Source organism: Panthera uncia, chromosome F1 (assembly GCF_023721935.1).
Source record: "Panthera uncia isolate 11264 chromosome F1, Puncia_PCG_1.0, whole genome shotgun sequence".
In the NCBI taxonomy this organism is placed as follows: Eukaryota; Metazoa; Chordata; class Mammalia; order Carnivora; family Felidae; genus Panthera; species Panthera uncia.
In genome coordinates, this window is record NC_064813.1 from 62,694,177 (window position 1) to 62,708,051 (window position 13,875).

Here is a 13,875-nt window from a genome sequence, read left to right on the forward strand (position 1 = left end):
CTTCCAGGTGCGTCCCATTTGTGACTTTCCCACCTGGGGATATTTCTGAGTGACCGTCAGGAGGGATGGGGTTGAACAGTGGCATGGTAGTTTTAAATCTCTGGGCTTGCTTGTCTGCTGGCCAGCCTGGCCCACGGTGTCCCCATGGCGTCCACCAGGTGCTTCACTGGAGGCTTGGGGCTCCCTGGTTACTGAGCAGCAGCCCAGCCCCGTGGGGCGTGTCTACCCAATAGGCGGCAGCTGTCTTCTCTGAAACACACACACACAATTTTTAGTGTTTTTATTTTTAAATACACCCGCTTTTGTGAAGCCCCGGTTAAATACAGACGGAAATGCTTTGCAAGTGGGACAGGTCAACCATGACAGTTATTCAACCAAGAAGCGTGATTCTTGTAAAATCAGGACCCAGTCTCCCTCCCGTCTCTACTCGGCTTGCCTCCCAATTCCGAGTCAGAATTGTAAAAATCAAAAAGTCCACATGTCCCTTCCCCTAATAAAGTGAATTTTCCATTCCCTCAATGGTATTTTTTTTTTAAGTAGACTTTATTTTTAGAGCAGTTTGGGGTTCACAGCACAAATGAGCAGAAGGTACCAAGATTTCCCCCTACTCCCACACATGCACAGCCTCCCTATTACCAGCATCCCCCACGAGAGGGATGCGTCTATTGCAACGGATGAATTGCCCCAAGGGGATTTTGTATTCCTCCGTGGGGGTCCACCCCACCTCCTTCTCACACATGAAGGGCAAGAGTGTGGGTTCCAGACTTGGCCCGACTTTGTTCACCTGCCTGTTCCATCCCGAGACGGAGGCCTCAGCACCTTCTATTTCTCAAAAGCTTTACTAAAGCCATCACCTTCACGTCTCTGGCACCAGACTGGAAAGCAGAACGCCAGGGCTATTCGGTTTTACCCATAGACTGACTTTGGACAATCCCGTTCAGCAACCGTCTATTAAGACACACGATGGGGCAGGCGTTGGTGAAGTGTGCGGGAAACATCAACCGCAGCCTCTGCCCAGCACCTGACATGGTGTCTGGTAAAGGAGAGCCCTTCCACAAATGTTTGTTGAATGGATAATAATAGTAAGCACAGCCTGCTTGCTTCATACCAGGCACCGTGGGTTCCAAGTGCTTTATGTGTATCATTCATTGAATTCTCACACCAACCCTATGAGATATGTGTTATTGTCGTTACCGTTACAGTTTTACCCAAAAAGGAACGAGAGGCACAGAGTGGTTTAACAGTTTCTCTGCAGTCACACAGCCTGACTTCAGAAGCCTCGATAAATGACGCTAGATAAACTTATGCTCGGTGGGGGAGGGGATGCCAAAATCCATATCCAGGGCCCACGGTGAATATTAGAATATGTTACCTATAATTGGAGCATGGAAGTTGCTTTTAATTGAATGGAAGTACGGGAATATTCAAAAGATGAGAGAAGGTGATAAGATCATAGAAGGAAGTAGAGGGCGTCTGGAGGTATCTGGTCTGGAGTTTGGAAAGTGGATAGGAACTGCTTTCATCAAGTAAGTTTTCGTTTAATGTTTTGTGTGAGCTAGTTTGTTTATTGGAAGGGTATCATGCATACGTCTATAAAACTTCCTCAGTACAAAAGGGTATACAGTGGAGACAAATCCCCCTTCTGCCTCGTGTGTCCTCCCAAATACATACATCTGGTAGGTTGGGTTTTTATAGGACTTGAAGAGAATATTCCAGATGAAGGCACCAATGCAGAGGTGAAGGGTTCTGAGTGTTCAAGGGGGAAATGGCAAGTGGTCTGTTGAGCTAAAGCCCAGGGTCTACAGCCACGGCTTTTCCCTGTCCTCACCTGGCAAGCGGGGACAAAGGTCCCCACCGTTTGCCCCCATCCTATACTCCTGAGGGGTGGCGTCAAGGTAAAACGTCCTGATTTGGGAGAGAGGAGAACTTAGCCTCTCTGTTCATTCACTTATTCATCTCATTCAGTGTTTTGTTCTCTTGAGCAACTGGGTTTCTGCTATGTTCCAGCTGGGCGTTAGGACTCCAAGTGGACAAAACAGACCCAGTGACTACTCCTGGAAGCTTATTCTTAAGTCATGATGACAGGCACAGATCAGGGTTAAAAGCGTGATTGGTGAGATGCAGGTGTGATAAAAAGCACGGGATGGGGCGCCTGGGTGGCTTGGTCAGTGAAGCGTCCCACTTCGGCTCAGGTCATGATCTCACGATCCCTGAGTTCGAGCCCTGCGTCAGGCTCTGTCCTGACAGCTCAGAGCCTGGAGCCTGTTTCAGATACTGTGTCTCCCTCTCTCTCTGCCCCTCCCCTGTTCATGCTCTGTCTCTCTCTGTCTCAAAAATAAATAAATGTTAAAAAAAAAAATAAAAAAAAAAACCAAAACAAAGGCACGGGAGGCACTGGCAGGGGGGCCTAGACTAAGCCAGGGGTCAGAGGCAGAGACCTGAAAGACAGAAGGAGGCAGCCAGGGAAATACAGGGCGGGGGGGGGGGGCAACAGGCGTTCAGGCTGGGGTAAATGCAAATACTCTGAGACAGAAAGACCCAGCAACATCAAGGAACAAGGGAAAAGAGGATGGTTCATGGGACTGCAGCTTACAAAGCAGGCTTGGACAAGTTATCTTTTCTCCCTGGGCCTAGATCTGCCGTAAGAAGTGAGAGCTGTTAAGGGCCGCCCCCTCCTCCACTCGAAAGAAACGCTATAGGGAGATGTGAAAGCGTCATGGCGGCAGAAAAATGGAGGGCGGGGGGTGGCTGTCATTAGGTAGAATCCCATCTCGTGAAGGGTTGGCTAAATGCTGCTGATTTCAGGAAAATATCCATGGGTCCACGTGAATCACTCTACTTTCTAAGTAGAATTACCCTTGAAGAAAGTGAGTTGGTGTTTCCTCCAGACGATTTAGTAAACAGGGGCTGACTGAATCAGAGACCCACTGGAAAACACTCATCAGACGGTAGGAAGTTTCAGGAGCAGGGACTCCACTTGAAGGGTTTTGTGAACCACTTTAAAGTCCCCCTATTTTTTTCCACTTGTGTTTAGGTGGTGCTGGTTTCTAGTCCCCCCTCCCGCCCCAGCCACTGACACGGAGTCAGTTGGTAGGTCTTCATTCTTCGTGTGGGTTGCAGGGTGTGAGGGTCTCTTCCTGACCAAGTTTCAATGCCACTCCCCGTGAGTGAGCGTGCACACATCACTCAGCCTGCCCTTCTCGAATCTGCTCCTTCTCTTCTTGTCCTCTTTCCCTTCCTACTTGCTTTCTTTGATTCCTTTGGTGAGGGGCTCCCCCCATCTCGTCCTGTAAACTCCTTTTCCTTCATTGTTATGAGTCTCCCCCAATGTCGCCCTTGTTTCAGCCCATGTGGACTGCCTCGTGCTTCCCCCCACCTCGGAATCTCTAGCCCAACGCCACCCGGGCCCTTTACGGGCCAGTGCTGGGATTTCAGGGCATTTTTGGTGCGGAGAGGATTTGGTCTGTCCAATTCTCCAACAGCCAATCTTAGTCACAAGTCAATTGTGTCCTTTCTAAGTGCCTGCGTTACTTAACCAGGTGGTTTTGTGTTACTTTTCTGGTTTCCTTATCAACTAGAACAATCTATGCTCTCTGAGTCATGGGCTCCTTCTTTTATGAGAATTAACTTATGGTTAAGTTCAGTTATATATTGGGCACAGCTCAATAAAAGAGATTTTAGTCAGGTAATGTCATTTTTTGCAGTCGTAGATCAAACAGATATTTGCGAAAAGCTTACCACGTACCAACTACTGCTGTCGGTGTTAGAGACAAAACAATTGAACAGAATGAAATTCTTCCTCTTGAAGACTTGCATCCTAGCCAGGGACACAGAAATAAAATAAGCAAATATGCAATGTATCACCAGACAGTGGTAAGTGTGCAATCGGTAGGAGTGCTATTTTCTATATAAAATGGTCAGAGCCAGTTTCTCAGAGGAAATAATTTTTTTGAGCAGAAACCTAAAATGAAGTGGAGGACTGAGCTACCTAGATATGGAAGGGAAGAGATTTCCAGAGAACGGCAAAAGCCAAAGCTTGGAGCTGGGAATGATCTTGGTGAGGTGTGTGAGCCGGTGTGACCGGAGTGCAGTGAGTGGAGAGAGAGGGCAGGAGAGGGGTCAGGGGCGGGGTTACTCACCATCTTTGAAGCCATAATAAAGCCTTTGGATATTTTTTGCATGGGTGCTAGAAAGCCCTGGAAGTTTAAAAGCAAGAGAGAGACAAAAGCTGACATAGGTTTAAAAGATGACTCCGCCCGCTGTATGGATGCGGGGGGATGAGTTGGAAGCCAATGGCCATGCCAGGCTATGACGATGGTGGCAGAAATGAGGGAGGTGCAGAAATGAGGGAGGTTCTAAGTGCTAGGATTGCAGATCTTTTCCGACGGTAGAGCCAACAGGATTTGCTGATAGAAGAATGCAGAGTATGAAAGAAGGAAAGGAGTCAAGGATGATTCCAAAGGCTTCGGTCTGAGAATTCAGGAGAGTTGTAATGCCGTTGGTAGAAGGGGCTATAGAACCAAGAGTTCATCTGCTGAGTTTGCAGTGCCCTTCAGACCTCCGAGTGCTGATCCGTGTAGGCAGTTTGGGAGGGAGATCTATCTCTGCAAGCATTCCAGAAGTATGCAGCCCATGCAGCTGGATGAACGTGGCTGGGAGAGAGGAGGTCTGAGTACTGAGTCCTGGCATGCTCCAATATTTAGAGGTTAAGAGCAGCAGGTTCCAGTCAAGGAAACTGACAAGGGGCAGCCAATGAAAGAGGAAGAAAACCAGGGGAGCGTGATGCTCCAGGGGACTGAATGAAGACTGTTTCAAAGAGGGAGTGGGGAACCATGTCAAGTGCTCCTGAGAAAGCAAGATGAGAATGGAGAATGGACTTGGCGCCACGGTGCATACAATGACCTCGACGAGTGACCTTGCAGTGAGTAGTAAGGAACAGCAGCTGCCAGGAGCGGGCACAGGAAAATGGGTCAGGAAATGGAAACAGAAAATATCAACACACATTAAAGGGCTTGGCAATAAAGGAAAAGAGAGATATGAGGCAGCGGCTAGGGATGAACCTGGGGTCAGGGGAGGGGTTTGTAAATGAGGGAAGTTACAAGTGGGTTTATTGTGTATTGATGGAAATAACCCACAACATTCTATGCCAATAACGAAGCTGATGATGCAAGGGATGAGGGCAATTGCGAGAGCAAATTCTTGAAATGGGCGAGTGCTCCGTGAAGGAAGAGGCTAGACCTAAGGGGAGCACAGACTACCCATCTAAGTAGGTAGGTTTCCTGGTGGTGGCTACAAATGGAAATTCTCCTCTTGTTTCTACTACTTTCTCAGTGAAATGAGAATCAGAGTCAACAGCTGAGGTCATCAGTTTGAGAAGAGGAGAGGAGGTGTTAAATAGTCAGCAGTAGGATCCCTTACAGTGATTTGAAAGGTTTGGTTTTGGGTTTCTTTTTCTTTTTCTCTCTCTCTTTCTCTCTCTCTCTTTTTCTTTCTTTCTTTCTTTCTTTCTTTCTTTCTTTCTTTCTTTTTCTTTCTTTTTTTGTTGTTGTTGTTGGCTCAGCTCTTTTGAAAAAGAGAAGTAAAATAATTTCTCACCCTTGATATTGGGAACTATTTAACAGTTTTTTTTGGAGAGCAAGAATTCCACAGTTTGAACCCTGGGCTTACTACCTGCCTGGCTCCACACCCCTCAGACTTTTCTCTTTCTTTGTCATCTGAAAAATGACGTTCTGTAGCCTTGGTGTCCTGGGCTCACAAGCTCCGAATCAGCTTTGGTTGCTCTCCACCCTTCATATTATGTACCCAGTGGTGGTGAGAAGTCTGGTCAAGGAATTAGCAGACCCGGATTACGTGACTTTAGGGATGTCATTTAACTTTTCCACATCTTCGCTTCTCTGTGCCTTCACTATAAATCTGAGTTGAGAGAATTCTCTCCTAGACCAAAGAAATCCAGTGTCCCAGTTAGTCTGTACACCTCCATTATAAAAAAAAAGATGTGGTTTATATATACAATGGAATACTACTTGGCAGTGAGAAAGAATGAAATCTGGCCATTCGTAGCAATGTGGATGGAACTGGAGGGTATTATGCTGAGTGAAATAAGTCAGGCAGAGAAAGACAGATGCCATATGTTTTCACTCATACGTGGATCCTGAGGAACTTAACAGAAGACCATGGGGGAGAGGAAGGGGGGAAAAAAGTTACAGAGAGGGAAGGAGGCAAAACATAAGCGACCCTTGAATACTGAGAACAAACTGAGAGGGGAAGGTGGGCGATGGGCATTGAGGAGGGCACCTGTTGGGATGAGCACTGGGGGTTGTATGGAAACCGATGTGACAATAAATGATATTTAATGTAAAAAAAAATTTAAGATTTCCATTGGGATTTTTGAAACATTGAGAATACAGCGGGACTATCGTGACTGTCCTTATTGGCTGCTAAGCACCTGGCAATGCCAGGGAGAGGCCGGGAGGAAGAAGGAGCACCTATATTCTGTCATTCCTGATCCACAGAGAGGATGTGATTCTCAAAAACTTCCACAATAAGGGACTTTCTTCTTCCTCCTCCCACAGGTGAGAGCTTGATGAATTGTCAAGAGGTCACCAAGCAGTTGGGAAGAAATTTGCTGCTGCCCCTGGCATCTGAAGGCATAAGTAAGAGCATGAACAAGAGCATCCACATCCTGGTCACAAAGTCAGAATCACCGCAAAAAAATGTCAAGAGGAAAATAGTGTCTCTGAGTCTGCCAGAAAGGGCCTCTCTACGCTTTCTGGAAAATGGCTATAAATTCCATCCGGAAAACCTGAAGCTGGAGATCCTGCAAAGCAAGAAGGAAAATGAGGGCTGGTACTTCACGACCCTGGAGGAGAACTTTTCAGTTCGCCATTTTTGTCTGCAGCTGAAGCTCTTTGGTAATGACAGGGTTTCCCCAGTCCCCACCAGGCAGGGGTTGGGGGTGGGGGGTGGGGGGTGGGGTGGGGGTGGATGGGCAGCGATAGTCCCTTGCCTAAGAATTTAGCGAGGGTTCCAAGATTGGGAGTGACTTTTAAAGATCAGCAAGTCCAGGGTGTTTAAACTGTGGTTTAGGAAGAGGTTTTAGAGATTCGCAAATCTTTTTTGTCCAAATGGCCCATTGGTGGTAGCTGAGAGCACTAATTACTACCCCCATTTGCCAAAGACGAGGAGCCTAGCTGCGCACGGACTACAGGGCCTAGGAGCCTGAGAGTCTCAATTTGCAAATAAGACTTGGCTTGAAAAAGGGTTTTGTTTTTCCCCCGATTTTTAAAATGTTTGAATGCCGCGGATCAAGTCCGACCTCTTTTCCATAGATGAAGACATTGAAATCCACAGGACCGTCATGTGCTTACACACGTCCTCGTGGCTGGTCCCCTGCACTAGGGGCCTGGGCAAAGGAGAGCTGAGTCTCAGCCCATGGACCACTCCCACGCCCCATGCCCAGGAACAGGACCACATCCACCTGCTAGAAGGGCTCTTTTTTTTTTTTTGTCATCGCAACAGAGACTCTGGTTATAAAGTCGCTTAGTTGCAGAACTTAAACTAGAACGTAGGTCCATCTGAGTCCAAGGCCAGTGCTTTTTTTGAGCCTCTGTAACTGCCAGCCCCTCTCGAATGCACCCAGAGTTTGTGTCTTTCAAGCCCAGAGGCTCCTTTATAGAGAGACTTATCTCTGAGATGGGATAGACAGCCTCACCTACCCAGCATTTCTTTGAAATCCCCAGATGCCTACAGGAGGACATCAGGAGAGTCCTTCCCCCTCCTCCACACAGTGTATGCAGACTCCCTTCAGCCCCCTGACAGGTACCAGGGAGTTCTGGCCACTCCAGTAGTGCCCCCCAGGGACGACCCATCATGCATTTTCCAGAACAGTTCATTGCCTTTGTCACATCTTGTCACCTAAATTCTTACCTTGGAAAGTGCGGTCTATGCAACCACGAGAGTCTTCTCGAGTCCAAGGAAGAAGCTGGATTTCAGAGTCAGGCAGACCTAGGTTCTGAGCTCACATAATATGTGACCCCTGCCATCCCTGCGGGACTCAGTGTCTTCACCTGTAAGATGGGAATACTTATCACTAGTAGGCTACGATTGTTGAGAAAGTTGTTGAGAAGATTAAAGGCTATGATGAGTGTGCAGTGCCAGAATCGTGTCTGTCCTACAGTAATCGCTAAATAAATACAACCTGCTCCCTGGCCTCGGCTATTTCATGGCATTAGAGTGAGCACCCCTTCCCAACACACACTCTAGATAAAAAACCCCACCACCCAGTCATTCTTTCAGATCTAGGAGGTAATACTCAAGTATCAGATCAGGAGTATCAGCAAGAGGAGGTAGGTTCCTAACAGTGGTGGTAGGAGGGGACTAAACGACGGATTGTTTTTCTCTATTTCGTCCCGAGCTCGCACCGGAAGGGAGCGTAGTGGAGAGAGAGGGATTTGGGGAACCAGTAAGTCCCCACTAGAATAAACCGCACTGCAGACCCACAGGGAAGGAAAAGCACCATCGGGTTGCATTTTCTTCTGACGAAAAGGTCCAGTCAGAATCCCAGGGGGTTCACTTGAGTGAGGCCTTCTTTCCTCCACCTCCTGACAGAACAGGTCTCCACTCCGGAAATAAAGGTGCTGAACTGGACCCAGGAGAACGGAAACTGCAGCTTGACGCTGGCCTGCGAGGTGGAGAAGGGGGACCATGTGGCTTACAGCTGGAGGGAGGAGACGGGCGCCGACCCACCGGTCTCGGCCAGCAGCTCCCACCTGCACCTCAGCCTGGGCCCTCAGCACGTCCACAACGTCTACGTCTGCACCGTGAGCAACCCCATCAGCAACCACTCGCAGACCTTCACCCCGGGGTCCATGTGCATGCCAGATCCACCAGGTGAGTGCCCTGGTGGGGGCCGGTGTGGCACATTGACGACACGGGCTCCGTCCCCAGCTGGAACCAATGGTTCCTGCCTCCACCCTGGTAACGACACTTTACATTTTTCTCTACGGTTGATAAAAGCTTCCTCGGGTGCGTTCAGTGGGTGCCTGCCGCTCGTAATCGCCGGGAGGGCATTCTGCTCAGTTCCCAGCCGAGGGAAACGATGGAGTCAGACCCAGAGCGCGGGCCTCCCCGTTGTGATTCTTCCTTTCCCCTCCTGTCTTGGCTCTAACCCGCAAGGGAGGCAGGTCTCGACTCCCCAGTGCACGGTCCGCTCATGGTGGGACAGGTCTGCACCATCGATAAGACTTGTTGACCCCCTCCGTGCAGCAAATTGGGCACGGCTATGAGACCTGACCTGTGCTCTCCAGCCACATGGTGTGATGACAAGACGTGAAGCATCTGCTCAGTAATGGAAAGCAGGGTATAATGAAGGGCCACCTGTTAATGGTATGGACCGTGAACCTCATAGCAAGTCGGATGTCCCGGGGAGTTAGCTCTCTGACCAAGACCTGGATTGTGGCGTTCGGGAATGATGACAAACCACATAGTACTTTGTTATTGGCAGAGCGCTTTCAAAGGTCTCATCTGCTTCGTCCTCACAATGACCCTCCCGGTTGAGTGTTATCGCCACCCTCATTTTACAGACGAGGAAGGTGAAGCTCGTAGCATTTAAGTACCCTCCCCATGCTTCCTCGAGGTTTAGCACCTAAGCCTCCACCTTCTGACTGCTCGTTCTCCAGGAGGCACAGCATCATTATTCTGCTATCAAAAGGAAGGGAGGGCCGATTAAGTGACCATCTGAGGGTGGAAGCTAGCTAGACAGACCGCTGACCCTTTTCAATGACAGATCCTGTGTCCGTGCCTCAGGTGGGTTCAGGGACAGAAGGACCTGGCTGCTGGCCCTCCGAGCATTACTGATGCCCTGACATTCTCCTTTCTGCATCCAGTGCGGGGAACAGGAGCCATTCCAAGGGGACTTCAGCCCGCTGTAGACTTGGTGTGTCTATGAGGGAGGCGTTCTAGGGTTTGCGGAAGGTGTCCCCAGTGGCTCTGGACCCAGTGCCACTCTGCTTACTTGCAAGCGTAAGGCCTCTTAACCTGTCTGAGGCTTAGATTCTTTATCTAAAATCGTAACCGCTGACAGGTCTTAACTGTTTACTATATGCCACTTGTGTGGCCTCGCACTCAATTCTCACAGCCACCAAAGAACATCAGTACACCCCCACTTCACAGATGAGGAAGCAAAGACATAGGAAGGTCACACACAGAGCACGTAGCAGGGCTGAGCTGTCTGATCCTGGAATCCTCCTAAGTAGTCGTGGAAAACATGATAGGCTTTAAACGCCTCGTAAATAATTGTAAAAATGCAAGGTTTTTTCTTGAGGCTTCTGTGGTCATAGCAAACCTCCTGGAGCAAAGACAGGGCATGAAGAGTTTTACCCCGGCCTATCTCAAAAAAAGGAAGGACTCTCTCTGTGCTTTTCTCTGTGGTTCAAGAAGAATTTAATTAGTGCTTTCCAAAGTCTTCATAGGTCACGAAGCTCTGTCCAGAGTCAATATTCTATGATTCGCTTTGCACGTACAGTAGGAAGAAGGCTAACCAAAGTTTACAAGGGATATTTGCTGCTAGGGCTGCCGTGACCGAGTTCCAGCAACGGGGTGGTTTCAACCACCAGAATGTATTGCCTCACAGTTCTGGAGACTAGAAGTCCAGAATCACATGGTTGGTAAGGCTGGTTGTTTCTGAACCTGTGAGGAAGAGGTCTGTGGAGGCCCCTCTCCGTGGCTGACAGGTGGCTGCCTTCTCCTCGTGTCTCTTCACACTCTCTTCCCTCAGAGCCTATCTCCGTTCAGATTCCCTCATCTTGTAAGGACACCAGTCATGTTGGATCAGGGCTCCCCTGTAATCGGTTTTCTGGTGTTGCCATAAGAGAAGACCACAGACTGGGTGTTTGAGTGACAGGAATTCATTTTCTCACAACTCTGGAGGCTAGAAGTCCAAGATCAAAGTGTTGGCAGGGCTGGGCTTTTTTGCTGAGGCCTCTCTCCTTGGCTTGCAGATGGCCACCTTCTTGCTGTGCCTCCCTATGGTCTTTCCTCTGTGTGTGCACACATCTCTTCGTGTGCCCGGATTTCCTGTGAGATTGGATTGGAGCCCATCCTAATGGCCTCATTTTAACTTCATCGCCCATTTTAAGATCCCGTCTCCAAATACATTTGCATTCTGAGGTACTAAGGATTAAGGCTTCAAAATATGAGTTGGGGAGGGACAGAGTTCAGCTCATAACGCCACCCGAGTGATCTCATTTCAACTTGATCACCTCTGTAAAGACACTGTTTCCAAATAAGGTCACATTCTAAAGACTTCAACATGTGAATTTTGGGGGAAGCACAGTTCAATCCATAACACAAACAGAGATCCCTCCCTCCTGCCTCTGGGGGTGGGGAACAATGGCACATCAGAACAAATTCACATAGCTGGGCTGTGGCATGCCGTTCCCAGTATACCAGGCTGCCTAAAGACAGAAAACAGAGTTCTATTAGCTTGTTGACTTGTGTTTAATGAGTATTACTAATCCTTAAAATACTGTGCTTAGTTTGACAACCTCTGTTGAGATTCTACTACATTCCAACATTGTGCTAGGTGCTGAGTGCACGAAGACAAAAAAAAAAAAAGACCTGATCCTTGCCCTTAAGGAAAGAGATCATTCTGGAAGTAGCTAATCCTAGATCGTGTAGTGGTACAGGCAGAACAGAAGTAACAAAGAAGAAGGAATGATTGAGGCTATCTGAAGGAATCAGAGAGACCATCGCAGAGGATGCGACACCAAGTGGGTTTTGGAGAGTAAATACAAATTGCCCAAGCAGATCAAAGAAAGACATTCCAGGCAGAGGGAAAAGCAGAGGCAGCTGGGTCTTGTCCTGTGTTACCCTACAGGCAATCGGAAGCGATAATCGATAGAGGAGTAACACGATCGGCTTTGCATTTCGGAGAGAAATCTCAGTGGTGTGGAGAATAGGTGGGGGCAGGGAAGAGGCAGCAGAAAGAGAAACTAGTTATGGGGAAGGGCCACCCTTGCAGTGACCCATCAAGAGATGATGAGGAGTGGCTGTTAGTTTAACAAAGACTTCATACAAGGGAAATTCCAGCCTTGGGACCGAGCGGTGGAGTCTGAGGGTTTATTGGAGATCTCTTCACTGTGCCATTTTTCTGATGACATTTGTCCAGGCTCCCAGTGGTATACTCATCCTTCTTCCAATGGCCACTTCATTATTTTACAGTAAGAAACGTCTTTGTTTGTTTGTTTGTTTGTTTGTTTGTTTCCGCTGATTCCCAGTGAGCACGGTAAGAAACATCTTAATGTCTCTTGCTAGGAAGCACCTTTATTGCCAAGTCCAAATCTTAGGGTGCTACAAAGCACTCTCGCGAGGTCACCCAGAGCATGTTGATGTGGGTCGACGGGGTGGGCCTTGCTGTTGTCCTTCGTGACCGTCTTCGGAAAGAGTTACATCTATGCCAGAACGAATAATACAAAACCTTAAGCAATTCAACTAAAAGGGAATGTCCCTGGGAGCTCCTCTTGGAAAGAAGCTACTTTTCCGTAGATCGCCAACAAGTTGGCTCAGCAAGCCTGGGTTAGCGCAGAGGAAGAGACAGGTGACACCTGCCAGTGAGCCCTAGGGGCTCCCCCTTTCTAACAGGGCCAGGGAGCACCCACTGCTACCGAGGGCAGAGGCACGTCCCTCTTCATCGTGCACCCAGTCCGGCCGGCGTGACAACAGTGGCGGAAGGGTGGAGGCTGGAAGGTGCCTCATGGGCTAGACCCTTGTCACATGGCCACCCCTGCCGCAAGGGCGGCTGGCCGGCCCCGGGACTGGACAACACCCGTGCTTCCGTGGATGGATGCGGAAAAGTGTGGGCACAACCAGCAGCCTCTGCAACACAGTGTGGGTGGGATAGGCGGGCGTGAGGGGCTTTTCTGGAACCCGGAAACTCTGTGCAACTGTTCCCTTGGGTGGTCCCGGACCTCAAATTAGCGTATGGGTTGTGAGCATCCCCAATTCTGAGTGGAAGCCACCGTCGACGAGAAGGTGTTTTTTGAAGGTTGGCTGACTTCTTCAAGTCGCTCTGAGCTTTTGCAGACGGCCTTGCAGACAGAACCACATGAAAGGCAGGAAGGAGATCTGTTCTCAGACCGTTACGGCAGCATCTCACTACGTCCTGGGGGAGACTACGTTTGTTTCTCAGATTCTTTTTTGTTTTCTTCTCTCTCTCCTGGAAGAATGAGGTTTGGCGGACTTGAGGAGGGACAGCTTTTGCGTGTCTGTGGCAATGGACTTTTAGAGGTTAAAAAAAAAAAAAAAGGCCCCCCATCCTTTGCCTTGGAGGCGTGGCTCCGGGCCAAGTTGTCAGGTTTAAACCACAACCCACAGGGGAGGGGACCAAAGGTGAGGGCTCACAAATTGCGCCGGGGTTCTCGACCAGCCTCCTCAGCGGCTTCGAGGAGGCTCCAGGGGTGGAAAAAGGCCCCACCTCCTATTTAGAAACGTTCAGATTGGATTTCTTTGTGAATGAACAATGGGGCCAACGGGCCCCGGGACCACGTTGCTCTGATTTCGTTCTGAGAGGCCTCACTCACTACAGGACTGAGGAAGAAGAGGGAGAGCTGGAGTTTTCTGTCACAGGAAATGGTGGTTTGAAAATGGGAACACAGGTGGTGCGGAGGCTGCAGGCACACAGTCTCTTCCTGATTCCATTTCATTATTTTTTTTTTTTTAATTTTTTTTTCAACGTTTTTAATTTATTTTTGGGACAGAGAGAGACAGAGCATGAACGGGGGAGGGGCAGAGAGAGAGGGAGACACAGAATCGGAAACAGGCTCCAGGCTCCGAGCCATCAGCCCAGAGCCTGACGCGGGGCTCGAACTCACGGACCGC

At 49.0% G+C, this 13,875-nt stretch overlaps 1 protein-coding gene across 1 annotated transcript in view; it reads left to right on the forward strand.

The window, feature by feature from the left end:
* Positions 1-13,875, forward strand: part of SLAMF1 (signaling lymphocytic activation molecule family member 1) — a 36,098-nt gene that overhangs the window by 1,754 nt on the left and 20,469 nt on the right. The window contains exons 2-3 of the mRNA XM_049634684.1: positions 6,573-6,911; positions 8,608-8,889. Coding sequence (XP_049490641.1) covers positions 6,573-6,911; positions 8,608-8,889 — 621 coding nt within the window. The remainder of the gene's footprint in view (positions 1-6,572; positions 6,912-8,607; positions 8,890-13,875) is intronic.